This window comes from Molothrus aeneus, chromosome 17, assembly GCF_037042795.1.
Source record: "Molothrus aeneus isolate 106 chromosome 17, BPBGC_Maene_1.0, whole genome shotgun sequence".
NCBI lineage: Eukaryota > Metazoa > Chordata > Aves > Passeriformes > Icteridae > Molothrus > Molothrus aeneus.
Genome location: NC_089662.1, coordinates 346,686 through 361,817, shown reverse-complemented (window position 1 = coordinate 361,817; position 15,132 = coordinate 346,686). Strand labels below are relative to the sequence as shown.

The following is a 15,132-nucleotide window of genomic DNA, read 5'->3' as shown; positions in this document are numbered from 1 at the left end:
CTGGTCCCAGAATATTTTTCCCAGCTTTCATGGGCAAGACTGTGGGACACTGGAGTGTGGTCAGTTCTCTTGGGGAGAACAAGGTAGAAGCAAAACACAGCTCGGCACTGCTAGAAATAGAGAAACCAGTTCTCCAACAGCTGTTCCTGTGCCTTCTGTACATGAGCTGAAGCAGCTGGATGTACTTCTGCTGACTCTGCAGGTGGAAGGTAACAGCCTTGAAGGAGACTTGCAGCAGGAATCTCTCATCCCAAAGACATGAATTTCTGTCCTATATCTGGAGTTACACAGTATACCCCGGGGAAACCATATTTCTGTTGAGCAGGTGTGGGGTGTGCCAGTGGGGAGTTGCTGTCACCAGGTACAGTGTGATTTTCAGCTTTAGGGTTTTTAGGTGAGCTTGGCATCTCCCTGAGATGCTTATTAGCAGCTGTTCTTACAAATCCTGGGAGCTTTCAGTGCAGTGTACAAGCTGGGAATGGAAGGAAAGGTAGCTGGGGGTCCCAGGAGTAGTGCAGCCACTAGTCACACACCGCAACTAATGGGTTCTTTCCTGTATTCATCCCTTTCCTTGTCTCATGTTGTTTCCAGTCCCTTATGTGCAGCTCAGCCACCTAAGCACTGAGTCAGGTACCTCCAACCGTGCATCCACCTCGGCCCTGGTCTGTGTGCTGAGTGGAATTGTTCTCCGGGTGCTTTGCTCTGTCTCAGCATGTCCTGCTGTGGGTGGGCTGATCATTGTACCATGCGTGCTATGGGTTTCCACCTTTCATTTGTATTTTGTTGATTGTTGCATGACTTCAGCTCTGTGGTTTTCTAGAGTGATGAGACTAACTTTCAAAAGGTCATCCATGCCACAGCTGCCTTGGTTTGCACAGACACTGGCCGTGGCTGCACTTGCAGAGGATCAGTTACACTGCTGGCATTTTCTCACCTTGGACCTTTTGAAATTGGGCCTTAAACATCTTGCTTTAGACATGCAGAGACTTAATTTTGGCAGTGAAGAGTGAGTTTACTTCTGAAGGGTACAGCTCTTTCTGTGCTTACCCAGTGACACATACCTGAGTGACTGTGTCTTGGCTCCAGGAGCTGCCTCCTTGTCTGAGTCCCACGTTTGTTCTCTCTTGCAGTGCCAGCAGCCAGCATGACCCGGTTGATGCGTTCCCGTAGCCACTCCTCCTCCAGCGTGGGCTCTGGTGAGAGCAGCCGCAGCCGGTCTCATGCCAGCACCCATGGGGAAGGGAGTGCTGGAACCCCAGAAGGAATCGACCTCCAGGCTGCACCTCAAACCATGGAAGTATCCTGTTAGGCAGGAGCCCCTCTTCTGGATTCAGACAGCTCCACTCACCCCACTGAACCCACTCAGAATTTAGCATTTCATCCGACATGGCATTAACTGTTCTCTCTAACCTGTGCATGCCCATCCAAGCAGCCACCTCCTTGGTAGTCTGTATGTGACATTACTTTGATCTTTTCTGTATCCCCTTGGCATCAGAGTCTCTTTAAAACTCATTGACATTCCACAGTCTTAGTAAATCCCATTACTGTACATGCTGATGCCATCTCCTGTCTGTGCTGTGTATCAATCCAGATGACAGCCGTTGTCTCCCCTCTTCATTTAAATATAATTTCTGTGGCTTTGTGAGGTTTAGAATTGCTTTCTAGTTGTGCTTCTGCTAAAGGGCCCTTGTGATGCAGTTGGTATGTCGTTGGTGGGACGTGAGAAGGTAAGACCATGAGGATGTGGCACTCCAGGCACTGGAGCAGGCAATGCCGTGTGGAGCTGTACCTGGGACACAGAACCCATTGGAAGATCTGTCTGTCCCCACGGCTGTTTCACATGCCATGCTGCCTGAGACTAACAAATGGTCAGGAGTACTGTTTTGGTCTTACCTGTGTATGTGTGTTAAGAAGGAGCAGAGTGATTTCTTACCTGAGCCTCTTGAAAAAACAAAGCAATTAACTAGTAAACTACACTAACAAGGTGCACTATTAACCCAGTACAAGGGATTAAACTCCAGCAGCCCTGGCTCTAGACCATTTCTGCAACCCTCTGCAGACCCAGCAGAAGGGCAGGATGCAGTGACACATGGTTGCTGTTCTCCCCTGGCACGGGTGAATATTTAATATTGAGCAGGTTGTGAAATGGGAAGCAGTGCCTCTTGCCAGGTGGAGATCCCAGAATCTCCTGCACTGCCATCTCTGTGTCCCACTGCCCCGGCAGGATCTGCACAGGGTGCAGTTATATGGGGGCAGGAAACACCAAGTGAGTATGGCAGCCAGAAGTCACACATTCCTGTGAGTCGTGTCAGAAGGGTGAGCAGTGAACACCACTGTGCAGATAGCAGTTATTGTCTTTGTGGAATTCACAGCTGTGCTACCTTTTTACACCTGGCTGGGTCACCAAGGATGCCTGCTACAAAGGATGCCTGCTGCCAAGGTCTGGTGTTAATGGGAAAAAAGGGATGAGTGGTCAGGCTGCTGCAAGTCTCAATTGATAAGCAAAACCTTTCCTCACTGCTGAGCAGCCCTGACCCAATGGGAGCCAACTCCTCCTAGGGTCATGCTCATGTTCTGCTCCATTTCAGGTAGGGAATGGGACTGTGAGGCTCTGCCTGAGGGGGACTTTGTACCGGTTATTGAATAAAGCTATAACTGAGTTTCATTGTTACACTATGTACTCTTGGTGTTTCTCTTGGCACGAGCTGCACCCCTGGGGGTTTGGCAGCTTGAGTGTCTCCTGCTGTGTACAGCAAACTCATCCCCAGGGCAGGGGGAGGACTGGGCACCTCTGCACCTCTGCAGAATAATGTGGTTGGCAGCCCTGTGGCCCCTGGCAGAAGGCTGTCCAAGGGCATTGGAGAGCTGGCCTCTGCCAAAATGCAACTAGAAACATCCAGAATGGAAACAACAACAGGTTTGCAGCAGCACAGGCTACAGGGCCGCTTCCAGCTGTTCCTGCTCCCCAGTCTGTGCTGAGCCCCTGCCGTGGGGCCTCAAAAGAGCAAACCACGATCAGGTTCCTGCAGCTTTGGGTTACTCGTTGGAGTGACAAGACTCAGCCCACAAAAAGAAACAGAGCCCCATCACACCCTGTGAGGAGATTCTGCCAGGTGCCACTGTGCAGGTGGCTGGTGGCACCAACACCACCTGATGTCCCAGCCATTCCCTATCGCCTACAGTGTTCTGAAGGTGCTCATGGCATGGGGCTGGCACAGAGGTGCTTGCAGCCACAAGGCCCATGGGGAGAAAGGTGATGGCTGCCACTTCTGTAGGATGGTTGAATCCCTGTAGTATGTGAGAGTTAAAGAGTGCATCAGGCAGCGGGGGCTGAGCAGGACAGGGTCCTGGGACAGCCCAGCCAAGTGCCCTTTGCCCTGTGCCTGCCAGGCTGCTATTCCCTGTCGGTGCCGTGTGGCAAGTGCTCTGCCTGGGCCATAGTGACTTGCTATCACATCCACCAGCTGGATAATGGGTGGCTCTACATCTCATCCTGGCTCACCTTCCCCAGCCTGCACAACTTGGTGGACCACTACTCTGGTAATGCCCCACCACCCCCCCCAGCACCCTGAGCAGTGTGTGGGGAGATGCCCCCATGCCCTGAAAGGAGGGAGGGGGAAAAAGTGGCAGCTGGTCCCTCCCCTGCCCAGGTGTGCCCAGCCTGGGGGGCAGGGCTGTACCCTGTTGATGCTGTTGGCTCCCTGCCCAGAGTTCAGCTAGGGGCTCTGCTGCCCTGTCTGCGAGCCCTGCCCCATGGAAGGGCCAAGAGCGGCCCCAGCCCTCACAGCACTCAATGTCCTCAGGAAGCCATCACTCCACTGGAACAAGATTGAGAGGTGAGGGTAGCTGGGACAGGGGCCGGGCCTCCCCCCACCTGACCCTCAAGGGGCTGTGGGCTGCCTGCGGACTGCCCTTTCTATTCTCAAGCAGCTCCCTCCTGTTCTTGGAGACCACATCCCCACCAGAGAGGAGTCTCCCATCAGCCACGGCCTGAGGGAAGCCATCAGCTCTTACCTGATTCTCTCAGAGACTGACACCCCCAAGCCAGAACCCACAGGAAAGGTGGTTGTTATAGATGAGTAATGTAATAGTTAGGTCTCACAGTTAAGAGACAGATACTATGTGAATGTATAGTGATGTTACTATAATATGTCCTCCCATAGGACATATTTTCCCCTCTTTCCCCTCCCCCTTGTAATAGCCTCGGTAGTGAGGGCATTTGGGAGGGCTTGTTACCAAGCAGCGCAACATGACAACACCTGGCCTCCAGTCAAGATGTAAGAAAGTAATCTTCACTAATGAACAGCAGAGATGGACTTGACTGACAAAACTTTGGGAGGAGCTAAGGATATAAAAGGCAGAGCATTCATTTTGTAGATGAGCTAGTTATGGAGACTCCCAACACTGAAATCTTTCCTGATGCAGTACTTTGTTGTAATTTTTGACAAGGTTTAATAAACCTTTTGAAATTTTTAAAGTGAGGATCGTTTCTCACATAGTGAAGGAGAGCTGAGGACAGGGTCCCCACTTGGCCACAGCTCTGTGGTGGACACCCATGCCCCAGCTCAGCCTTCTCCTACTTTCAGCCAGAGTCTCTTGTTCGTGCTGGGGCCCATTGACCAGAATGTGGGACAGCCAAGACCAATGCAGAGCCAGGCAGGCAGCGATGCTGAAGGAGGCAGCTGCCTGAGGGCCTGTCTTTCCTTCACAGGACACTTTGGGACAGGATGCATGAGCACCAACAGGATGCATGAACCTCAACCAGCACCCAAGGGGGAAGGAGGCAGAGGCTGCACAGAGAAGGAGCCCTGCGTGCCCTACAGGCTGCAATGGGGCCCCTGGCATCTGTATTCCCACAGCAGCAGACAGAGGATAGAAATGTTCAATAAACCAAATCCTGTCCCAGGTGGAGGAACAGCCCAAGCCTATCGGACCTTCCAAGTTTAAGCACAACTGTTTTAGGGGCATGGGTGTCTGTGCAGGCCTGTAGGCAGCAGCTGTGGACCACCAGAGTGCTTTCACCCCCATAACTCACCACTCTGCTTGGTGGGACCAGCAGCCAGGGGGAAACCAGCCCCTGACTGTGCCCTATTTTTTAGACCTTTTAACACATAGATTGTAAATTCCATAAAACAGGATCCTGCTGGACATGCAGCAATAACCATCTGTTATAAATTAAAAGGCACCTTTAAAGTTCACAGCTGAGGTGAACTTTATTGTGACTTGCCCATGGGGCCAATTTCACTGCCACAGCCTGAGGTGATTCGCTCCTCCCATAGCCCTTGGCCCCAGCTGGAGTGAGCAGGCAGCCACGGGCGGTGCTGGTCCTCAGACAACTCTCTTCAGGCAAATTCATGAGCCCAATAGGTTTAAATGTGTAATTTAACATGAACAACTGCTGTTCTAGGAACAACGGGGAAAGAAATGGGTCCATGCCAGGAATAGATTATTCAAAGAAGTAGAATGCAAATACTCAGGTAGAGCCCCGATCCCAGCTACACTGCAGGGCTGAGGGGCCTGAACGCAGCAGAAAGGCCTCAGAGCAGCCACACTTACGAGCCTCTGCTTTCAACAGGCTCTTATTAGCAAAGCTGGAGCTTCCTCTGTGGCTAGAGGTGGTGCAAAAGCAATTTTGCTGCTTGGCACAGTCCCTCTCTTCCTTCCCTCTCTGCACCTTTAGGCCAGTGCAGCAAGACCTGCCCCTTAACCCAAAAGCTGCAGGTGTCCTCCTTGGACACCCCTTCCTCATTTTCCTGTCTGATGAGCTCAATCTTGAAACCTACCATAATTTTGTTTTCTTCACCACCCAGAGCTTTACAGACCTGCTCAGCCCCAGCCTCCAGCCCAGGTGGCCTCAGCACAGAACAGGCTGGGGTTTGTCCCAGACTTGGTCCTGCTGTTGTCACGCTTGGGGATCCAAGGTAACTCAGAGGAGTTTCACATGGTTTATATTTGCTATTGACCCATGTTGTGTGAACCAATGTGGCTCTTGGGTTCCTCCCTCCATCACCAATCTGCACCCAGGTTGTTGGATGCATTTACACAAAAGACTACAGTCAAGAGCCTGGTGCTCTGCCATTTGTAACCTGGAGCCAGGTAAAATGGGACAGATGTGGTTGTAAAGGCTTTTCAAATCCTTCTCCATTGCCAGCAGCCGCTGAGCCCTCCAACTTTCCTATCCTGAAAATCTTGCCCTGGGCACGTGCCACTCATGCTGGGAAATGTCTTTCCAGGGCACTGCAAGGCCCATTCCCTGCCTGTTAGGGCTGAATGCTGCAGCCTCTGAACACCACGGGCACGAAGCAGATTTTAACAGACAGCTGAAGCACAGAGTGGGTCCAACAGCTCCCAAGAGCAGCAGTGCTCCGCCAGCCAGAGGAGAGCAGAGCAAGAATGCTGACCATGGGGCTACCCTCCCAGGCAGTGCAGGACAGGGACACTGAAGGCTCTGAAGTGACAGAACAAGCTCCAGCAAGACCACAAGTGCTAGGGCAGGGGAGGGCCCACCAGCTATCCCAGCCACTCCAGCGTGGGCAGCTGTGAAGACACAGCAGGTCTTCCCCAGTGGTGTTCCAAGTGCCCAGGATCCTCACAGGGTTCAGGCTACCTTGCAATTGTGACTCGAGGCCACTTAAGCCAGATCAGTCACACTGTGGGCGGCACAGACCTCCCCAAGAGCTGTGTCACCACTCCCTCTGGAGTGACAAGTGTTAAAAACTTGTCCCAGGAGATGGGAGTAACCCAGATTCTTGTTAATAGATCCCTTGGGGTGGATTAGAGTGAAACAATACTGAAATGCTCAATGTGTATAAATACATGTACACAGGGTTTATTTTTGAACAATTTGGCTGCAAAGGAAAGCAAGGATGTAGCTGTTTTGATTATTATCTATAGTAATATAACAATATGAAAGCATTGCAAAGTTGTCATTCTAACTGCAGGAATAGAAGAAACTCTCGAGTACCGTCTTTCAAGTGTTAGAGAATCAGGCACTACTTTATTCCAGCTCACCTAGTTCTTTGCTAGACTTTTCACATATTTATACATTTAAAACCCAAATAAATTCTCATTCATTGGGTTCTACATTATACAAATCTCAGCACTTGATCTCCTATTGGATCTCTTCACCTTTGATGCTAATTTAGTCCTCATTCTTTGGTTCTCTAATCAATCTTTTTCCAGATCAGATGACTCCAGCCTAACGAGGGCATATTTGTTAATGTCTGTTTATCTTCTCTGTATCTTCTTGCTACTCCCAACCTGTAGATGTTGATTTTTTGTTGATGTGAAGCCTGTCAGGCCTCACTGAGTGAAATTCAAACCCTCAGTGAGTAGAGTCTTTTGGAGAGAGACTTCAATTCCACACCGCCCCAACCCCTCCCTTCCCCCTTTGGCAAAGGCAAACAAACACATGACTAAAGTTACTTCGAAAATTGTAAAAGTTACATCATTTCCAACAACATAAAACTACAAAAATATCACCCAAGGATATGTATAAAGGGAAAGAGAAAGAGAAAAAGAAAGGGAGGGAGGGAGGGAGGGAGGGAGGGAGGGAGGGAGGGAGGGAGGGAGGGAGGGAGGGAGGGAGGGAGGGAGGGAGGGAGGGAGGGAGGGAGGGAGGGAGGGAGGGATGAAAAGGTGAAAATCTCACCACCCAGTCGGCCTTTGATGAGTCTTGATAGTTGGAGCTTACCATCTTTCCCTGCAGCAGCATTTGCTGGGATCAAAGGGATTTTGAGGAGCTGCAAAGTAGGCAAAGTGTCTTCATCAGCTCAGAGCCTCTGTGCAAAGGACATGGCTGTGCCTAGAGCCCGGCCTCAGAGCAGCATCCACCCAACCCTCAACCCAAGGGCACAGAAACCACCTGTTGAGGAGCTGGTCCTTCCCTGATGTCCTTTGTCATGTCTGTATCAAGCTCCATGACTTACTCACCAAGTCACCAGTCTGGAAGCCCTGAAGGTACTCACAGCATCCACTCCCAAGCCCATGCAGCCCCTCAGAATTGGGTATGGAGCACTGCAACACTCCGTGGCCCCTTCAGCCTCTCCTTCCAAACACCCCAACAGCACACAAGCACCACCAGCAGGAAAACTCCGCAGCAGGACAGGATGAATCCCAGTTTTACTGGTTTGTTCTCAGTGTTTTCTGTCTGCTTCTATGTTGTAAAAGGAAAAAAAAAGTGGCATTTACTGTTGAACTGTTTCAACAGGACGTTGTTTGGGGTTACTCACAGCAGGTATTACCCAGACGAGACAGCTAAAAAACTGTATACAGTTTTTTACCTTCACAAGAACTGCTGTGCAACCAGAAGGGTTAGCACAAAGCTGTGAAACAGTGCTGAACAACTGCAATGGCCTGAAGTGCACCAGAACCCCACTGGGAAATCAGCGCAAGGACCACCCACAAGCACTCCCACAGGTGGACAGAACAGCAGGCAGCAACAGCACGGATGGTGCACTGGCCATCATAATGGGCATGAACATGACCCATGGGCTGGACAATGGTCAACAGGTGATGTTTTGGTCAAATAACAGCGAGAATATGGCAACTCTACCCACATGAAGTCCCACTGTTGACTGAGAGCTGCCTCCTTCTCTGAGTTTGCATCTACAGAAACCTTCCAATCACACAGGTAAATAAATCAGAGGGCACATCAAAACATGACAAGCTACAGCACACATCCCATTGAATTATTTCAAATCCAGACCACAACTTCAAACCCGATTTTGACATTTAAATGATCATCAAAGACCTGCATCATGACACAGTGCAGTGAGACACAGTGAGATCTGCTGTCAGTGGCTTCGGTCTCTCCAGGCTTCACACACCAGGCTCCAGCAGTGATGCACCCTCCAGCCTTAAAATCCAGTTTCACAAGAATCCTTTAATTTTTTTTTTTTTTTTGAGAATGAAGTTAGAAAGCAAAATTTGGTATGACAAGGGAATACATCTGCTTTGCTCCCACTGGGGAAACTGAGAGGGAAGAGATGGAAGCTGAAGGTACATCAATGCCTGCCCCTGCCTTCAGGCACCCTGGGCTTCTCCAGCCCTCCCCAGTTTCCTTCCTCCTCTTCCTATGCATTTTCTCTATATGGATTGTTCAACTGCATCCAGAGCTCCTTGCTTCATACCATCGCTAATGCTGTGTTTCCTCTGAGCTGCTGTGGCTGCCCCTGACAGGCTGCTCTTCCAAACAGAACAAAAATTAGGGTCAGATCACACATACTAGGTACTAATATATTATATATATTGGTACTAATATACTACATATATTAGGATTTGGGAACAAAATGTATGAGCTCCTCATTAAACAATATCCAATACACTATTAAGGATATTTATATAACATAGTTCTGGAAAACAGTAATCTCCAGACTTTAGCAACAGTAAAGAGATATATATACCTGACAAACTACAGTACTTGCATTTCAAAGCAATGCGAAGGAAAAAATTTCAAAATTATTTGAGTTATCATTAATTGAAACAAAGACTTTACTAAGAATTTAAACAACAAAAACCTATTTTTTATTTATTTCAAACACCAAGATACAGAAGTCTTCAAGTTTTGCAAATATTGCTCCAAAACAAAATTCTATGTACAGCCCCTTGGTTCTAATAGTGCATCAACAAACACGTGTGTACCCACAGTGCAATGTTTGCTCATTCACCAAGGCTCCACGTTGCATTCACTTACCAGTGATTTAAAGAAACCAAAAAGTGACCTGTCAGTCTGAACAGCTGGTCCAGACTAAAAATAACAATGAGGAAACTTGCAAAAAAAGGGACAGAAATAAATCCAGGCAGAGCACAATGAAGAATCTTCCCTGAATACGAGAAATACTACTCTATTTTAAATAAATATTTTCAGTCTTTATCTGCAAGGGCTTCCCCAGCACTACTGAAGTCTCCAGGGTCTGCAACTTGATCTACCCATGGGAAATGCTTTTTCTTCCAAACCTCCAATACTGCCCTGAGCAAAAATAAACTGACAAGTAAAAATACACAATGAGCACACAAAAGCCATTGCTTGAGAAGAAAATCCCCCTTTGGAGCAAGAAGCCAGCTCAGGGACTGAGTGCTTGAATGCCCTCAGACTGGGAGCACAACCAAGCTGTTCCCACACGGCGTGTCCTGCTTTACAGGCTGTAAGCAGGGAACGCCTTTTCTGGTCTACTTCACCTGAAAATCACCGCCTGCCTGGGAGGCTCCTCTGATGCTCTTCTGAGCTACATGAGCTCAGGTACCTGACAGGAACGAGCCAAGGTATAAGCACTGGTCTCAACTTCAGAGAGCCAAGTGATCCTTAAAATACAATGTAAGCTTTATTCCAATTGTGTTACAGAAAAGAAAGTTTGTTTTTCTGCTGTATGTACGTTGTATTCACTATATACCAACACAGTACTATAAAACTGTGAGACAAATCATTGCCTGAACTGAATCTTGGCATAAAAGTCTTAGTTACTACCTAGAGCAGCCTAATTACTTTGTTTTCTGAAGGAAATAAAATATTCACCATGTAGAGACTGTAGCTCCTACAATAATACCGGATATTTCAAGTTTTCATTATTCTTTGCAGAATAAAAACATTACAGATATATATTCCAAATTAGTAATTTGTACAGGTATGGGCCTTTCCATTACAACTCTGTTTGAATGTTACCCTTTGGTAGTACCACTGCATACAATAAAATAAGGGTAACAAATCCAGCTTTTTAAGGACACCCTCTCACTGCAAAACCAGCTCACTGTGTTCCATAGGGAACTGAACTCAGCAATGTCTGCGAAGGAAAACTGAAGTTACAGCCATTATTTCAGGAGCGGTGATCTGCAGCTGAAAGACTCTGAACCTCTCAAATGCTCACAACGTTCCAAAGGTTCTGTATAACTTGACTGAACATCAGCAGCCTTATCACATACATCACAAAGTAAATATAAACTGAAAATTAAAACTTAAGGTATAAAAAGGGACTTTGTGAACACAGAGTATTTAAGATAATAACCCACTCACTGTCTGCAAGGACAGCACCTCATGCATAGATCTCGAGGCTTTATTTACACAAAAACTGATTCCCAAAACCACACATTCATAGCAAGTCTTTACAATGAACACATCCAGAGTATTGGAAAAAAAAAATCTAGATTTCCAAATATAACCGGAATGGCAATTATTAACAAATGGGTAGAAAATATATCACATCCACGACAGACCATGCTGCAGTCTGAACTCAGAGCGTGGCTCCAGTCCTTTCCTGGCTGCATTCCATACTACTGCAACGAGGGGATCCCCCAGCAACTGCTGCAGGAGGCACAGGATGGCCGGATTGAAGAGCTCAAGAATACACACAAACACCACCTTCATGGGCAGTACCAGGTCATGTGACAGTGAGAGGATAAATATGGAAAACAAGTGCAATCCACCTGTGACCTCCTGCTACATTATTTACTGTAACAGAAGTGTGGGTCAGGCCACTGTTACTTGAAAACCTCCACATAACACTTATAGTCGAGAGCTGGACATTCATACTTACTAAGTCTGAAACTGTTATAACATCTCCTAATGATTAAATACTGAGTGCTAGTATGCATAAACCAGAAGAAATAAAACATGACATGAGTCACTTAAACTACACAAAGTTATTTACAACCCCTGTCAACCAAACTTTTTTGGCTCTTAGAACTCTGTTTTTCAGTGGCACAATTTTTAGTCAATTTAATGATGAAGTCTACCATTTTGATAAACAACTTGTAGGGAGTGAAAATTTTAGTCTAACTTATCAACCAACAGGCAACAGGAGACAAGAGTATGACCTCTTCCACAGCATTATAATTGTCTAATAGACCTGAAATAACCTTTTTGCTCTTCTTTGAACAATACTTCTTCACAAGTGTCTGAAGTCAATCTGCATCCCATGCAAGCATCATGCTAGTTTAATTTACAGATTCAGATGTGCTCCCATCAGATAGATACTGCAGCTTTGCAGGCAGTCCCAGCCCAGAGCTCTCCAGGCTCACGTGGAGCAGCACAGTGCGATCTGCTGCACTTTGCCCAAGTCCGTTATCAGCTGCTTTATGCAATGTTTGAGCTGGGGCAGTCGAGCCAGTGGTTCTGGGGGTTGCAGCTCTCCTGTGTAATCCAGCCAACTCTCCAGAACTGCAAAGAAAACAAAATCCATCACTACTGCAGTTCTCAGCAAACAGCTCATCTGAAGTCACAAAACAAGAATTCCTTAAATATTTTGTAAATCTCGAGAAGGCAGTGGGCAATATTTTTAACAGTTATTTGAGAATCACAGAACTGAACACCTCACACCAATCTCTGCAAGTAACTTTTGATACATTACCAAATAATTCACATGGGGATGGAGGTAGAAGCTGCTGCTCCTAAGAAAAAGCAGGAAAGGAAAACTCTGGACCAGACATTGTGAAACCTCACGCTAAACTTCTTCTGATCTGTATCAATTTCAGGCAAAGAAACTGTGGTACAGGGAGTTTACACCATCAAAAATGGGACTATCAGAACAAAAGAGATTTGTCATTAATACAGAACACAACTGACCAAGACAGAACTGGGTAACGCAAAATGGGGATGAAGATCAAAAGCGCAAAGCAGCAGATTGCTCCATAAAGAAAATAAACTTCTCCTTTAAAAAGCTTCTCTGTGGGAAACAAGAACCCCCCCCAGCAGAAGACAAGTCAAGTGACAATGTAACATGCTCACAAGGAAGGTGGTCAGGTTAGACTATGATGAGTTCTGGGGATGTTGATAGTACTGCAGATGGAGATGAAACCTCGAAGACAGAATAAATACCTCTACCAAGAGCAGCCTTGCCACCAACCAGATCAACAGGTAAACTTCACCTATGGCAGCACCTGCTGCAGAACCAGCAGCATCACTCGTTACTGACACATCCCACCTTGGAGTAAGAAAGTTCCTGCTCAAAGCAGCAACACATTGCACAGACCTCTGCTCAGCAGCAGGTACAAGAAGTCCAACTTTTTGGAACCAGAGCTTTTTAGGCAGCACAGCCCTGACTGATCTTCTTTACCTGACATAGCCCCTTAGCTGTCCAACTTTTCAGTACCTTACTTACAAAGACAGGGCTCTTACTTGGGCAGAAGTTGGATTCCCCTGCAAGTAAAGCTACTGTTATAACCACTACACAACCAATGGTCAGACTTAACAATGTAAAGAAGAACTATCCCGAATCATTCAATGCAACACATTGAATTGAACAAAGGATTTATAAGTTTTCCATTACTATGAAAATCTTAAAATATATTTAGATGAAGAATTTGGAAGAGACAGGAAAGGACAAGAGCCTTGTGCACTGAAAGAGGCTACTCAGAACGGGCTAACATAGCCAGCAAGTCCCCGAAGAACAGAGAAATGCAGACACACAGAAGAGTTTTGGAAAATGACAAAAAACTAAACCCAAAAAGACACAAAGATGTTCCAGTACAACATCTGATGCAACTATTTAGAGATGACCTAACTAGAACTTCTGTGAAATTCTGGTCTTTATTTTAAAATCCACCTCCCACATCAGCAGCCTTTCTATTTTCTATTTAGAAAATGTGATAATGGAACATTAATCTCTTTGTAGGTCTGAAGAAGTAAAATTCTGGTTAATATGTTTTGAACAGGTAGGTCAGTTAAAAAAAATTGTTTTTTTAAACTAGAATAACACTACTTACCATCTAGCTCCTTCTCAATGAAATCCATTCTGTGTATGACTTCATCTTGCAAAGATTCCACATGAGCTAAAAGATTGAGCTGCCACTGCAGCTGTGAGTTCACTACTCCTTCTTTGTCTTTTTCCAGCAATTTCATTTCAATAGCTTCCTCTGGAGAGACTTTCTTAGAGACAGACTCTCTCACCTAGCAGAAATACACACATTAAATATTTGTTACAGTGAAAGAGAATTGGGGAGCCGAACTGCTTGAGTCCTCCCAGTCCTCTATAATTGCCGAACTCATCATAGGCCAGTGAGTGATAGAGACAGACCATAAACAGACACTAACCTGGTTTGGGCAAGAAGATCTCAATATAAACATATTTTTATGGGTATTTTGCTAAAAACTACTTGTACTTTACAAACATCTGGTTTTCTGAAGATAACATACACAGGTGTAGTTATCTCCCTGCCACTGTTCATCTGGAAGATCCTGCACTTAATCTGTGCATCTCAGAGAATGCTGAAGCTGTTCCTAGAACCTGACAATACAATACAATACACCTTACAATAATCAATTAAACCAACTAAAGAGCAAACAATTCAGGACTGAAAAGGGATTTTTCCTTAAGGAATCTAATCAAAATTCTACTAAAAGTTTTGCTCAACCATCTCCAAACAAGCATTACCACTCCTTACAAAACTTGACTACAACATCAGCAGTGCTCATTCTACTCCCCTACTTTTCTCATCCTTCTGCTGAAATATGATCCTTTAGAAAAAAGGCTTTTTAAGATTGAAGAACTAAAATATTTCCCTTTCTAGGAAACAAAACACAGTCTCAACAGACTGACAGAGAAGTTAAAAGTAGCAAATTACAACTTACATATGGATGAAATAAGAGCTATCCTAAGCTTTAATCTAAAAAAAGGGAGCTCAGTATTTAATGGAATCATAAAATTGCACTGTAGTTGGAAGAGGTTCCAAAAGAAGTTCCAAAACCTTCCACTACCTCAACTTGCTCCAAGCCCCATCCAACCTGGCGTTGGACACTTCCAGGAATCCAGGGGCCACAGCTTCTCTGGACAACTTGTGCCAGGGGCTCACCACCCTCACAGGGAAAAATTTCTTCCTAATATCCCATCTAAAATCTAAACTCCTTCATCTTAAGGCCATTCCCTCTTGTGTTGTCCCTCCATCCCTTGTCCCAAGTCCAGTTCTCCAGGAGCCCTTTAGGCACTGGAAGAGGCTCTCAGGTCTCCTGGATCCTTCTCTAGGTGAACACCCACAGCTCCCCTAGCCTGGCTCCAGAGCAGAGGGGCTTCACTCATTTCCCAGAGGGTTTTCAATATTTCTCATCCCACATTTCATAGGAATTGGTACTAATAGAAGCAAAATTTTTGCACTGGAGAGCAGAAAGGCCTCTACTAGGCTGACAGAGATGACAATGAGAACCAA

General features: G+C 46.3%; 3 protein-coding genes across 15 annotated transcripts in view; 2 read left to right on the top strand and 1 right to left on the bottom strand.

Moving 5' to 3' along the window:
• NDRG3 (NDRG family member 3) overlaps positions 1–2,671 on the top strand; it is a 58,682-nt gene extending 56,011 nt beyond the window's left edge. For 2 of the 3 annotated variants that reach the window (XM_066561286.1, XM_066561285.1), the window contains 2 exons: positions 592–630; positions 1,131–2,671. In XM_066561286.1, the coding sequence (XP_066417383.1) occupies positions 592–630; positions 1,131–1,309 (218 nt within the window). In that variant the 3' untranslated portion in view covers positions 1,310–2,671. The remainder of the gene's footprint in view (positions 1–591; positions 631–1,130) is intronic. The other variant, XM_066561287.1, reaches the window with a different exon arrangement.
• SLA2 (Src like adaptor 2) lies at positions 1,704–4,341 on the top strand. The gene is given in 6 exon segments (XM_066561843.1): positions 1,704–1,727; positions 2,373–2,440; positions 3,311–3,540; positions 3,710–3,836; positions 3,931–3,964; positions 3,967–4,341. Coding segments are annotated over 6 exon segments (600 nt in total). The 3' UTR covers positions 4,084–4,341.
• Positions 4,342–9,502: 5,161 nt separating this feature from the next.
• The window catches only part of PHF20 (PHD finger protein 20), a 71,684-nt gene continuing 66,054 nt past the window's right edge, over positions 9,503–15,132 (bottom strand). For all 11 annotated transcript variants that reach the window (XM_066561826.1, XM_066561824.1, XM_066561832.1 and 8 more), the window contains 2 exons: positions 13,696–13,879; positions 9,503–12,151 (listed from right to left, as the gene is read on the bottom strand). In XM_066561826.1, the coding sequence (XP_066417923.1) occupies positions 12,009–12,151; positions 13,696–13,879 (327 nt within the window). In that variant the 3' untranslated portion in view covers positions 9,503–12,008. The remainder of the gene's footprint in view (positions 12,152–13,695; positions 13,880–15,132) is intronic.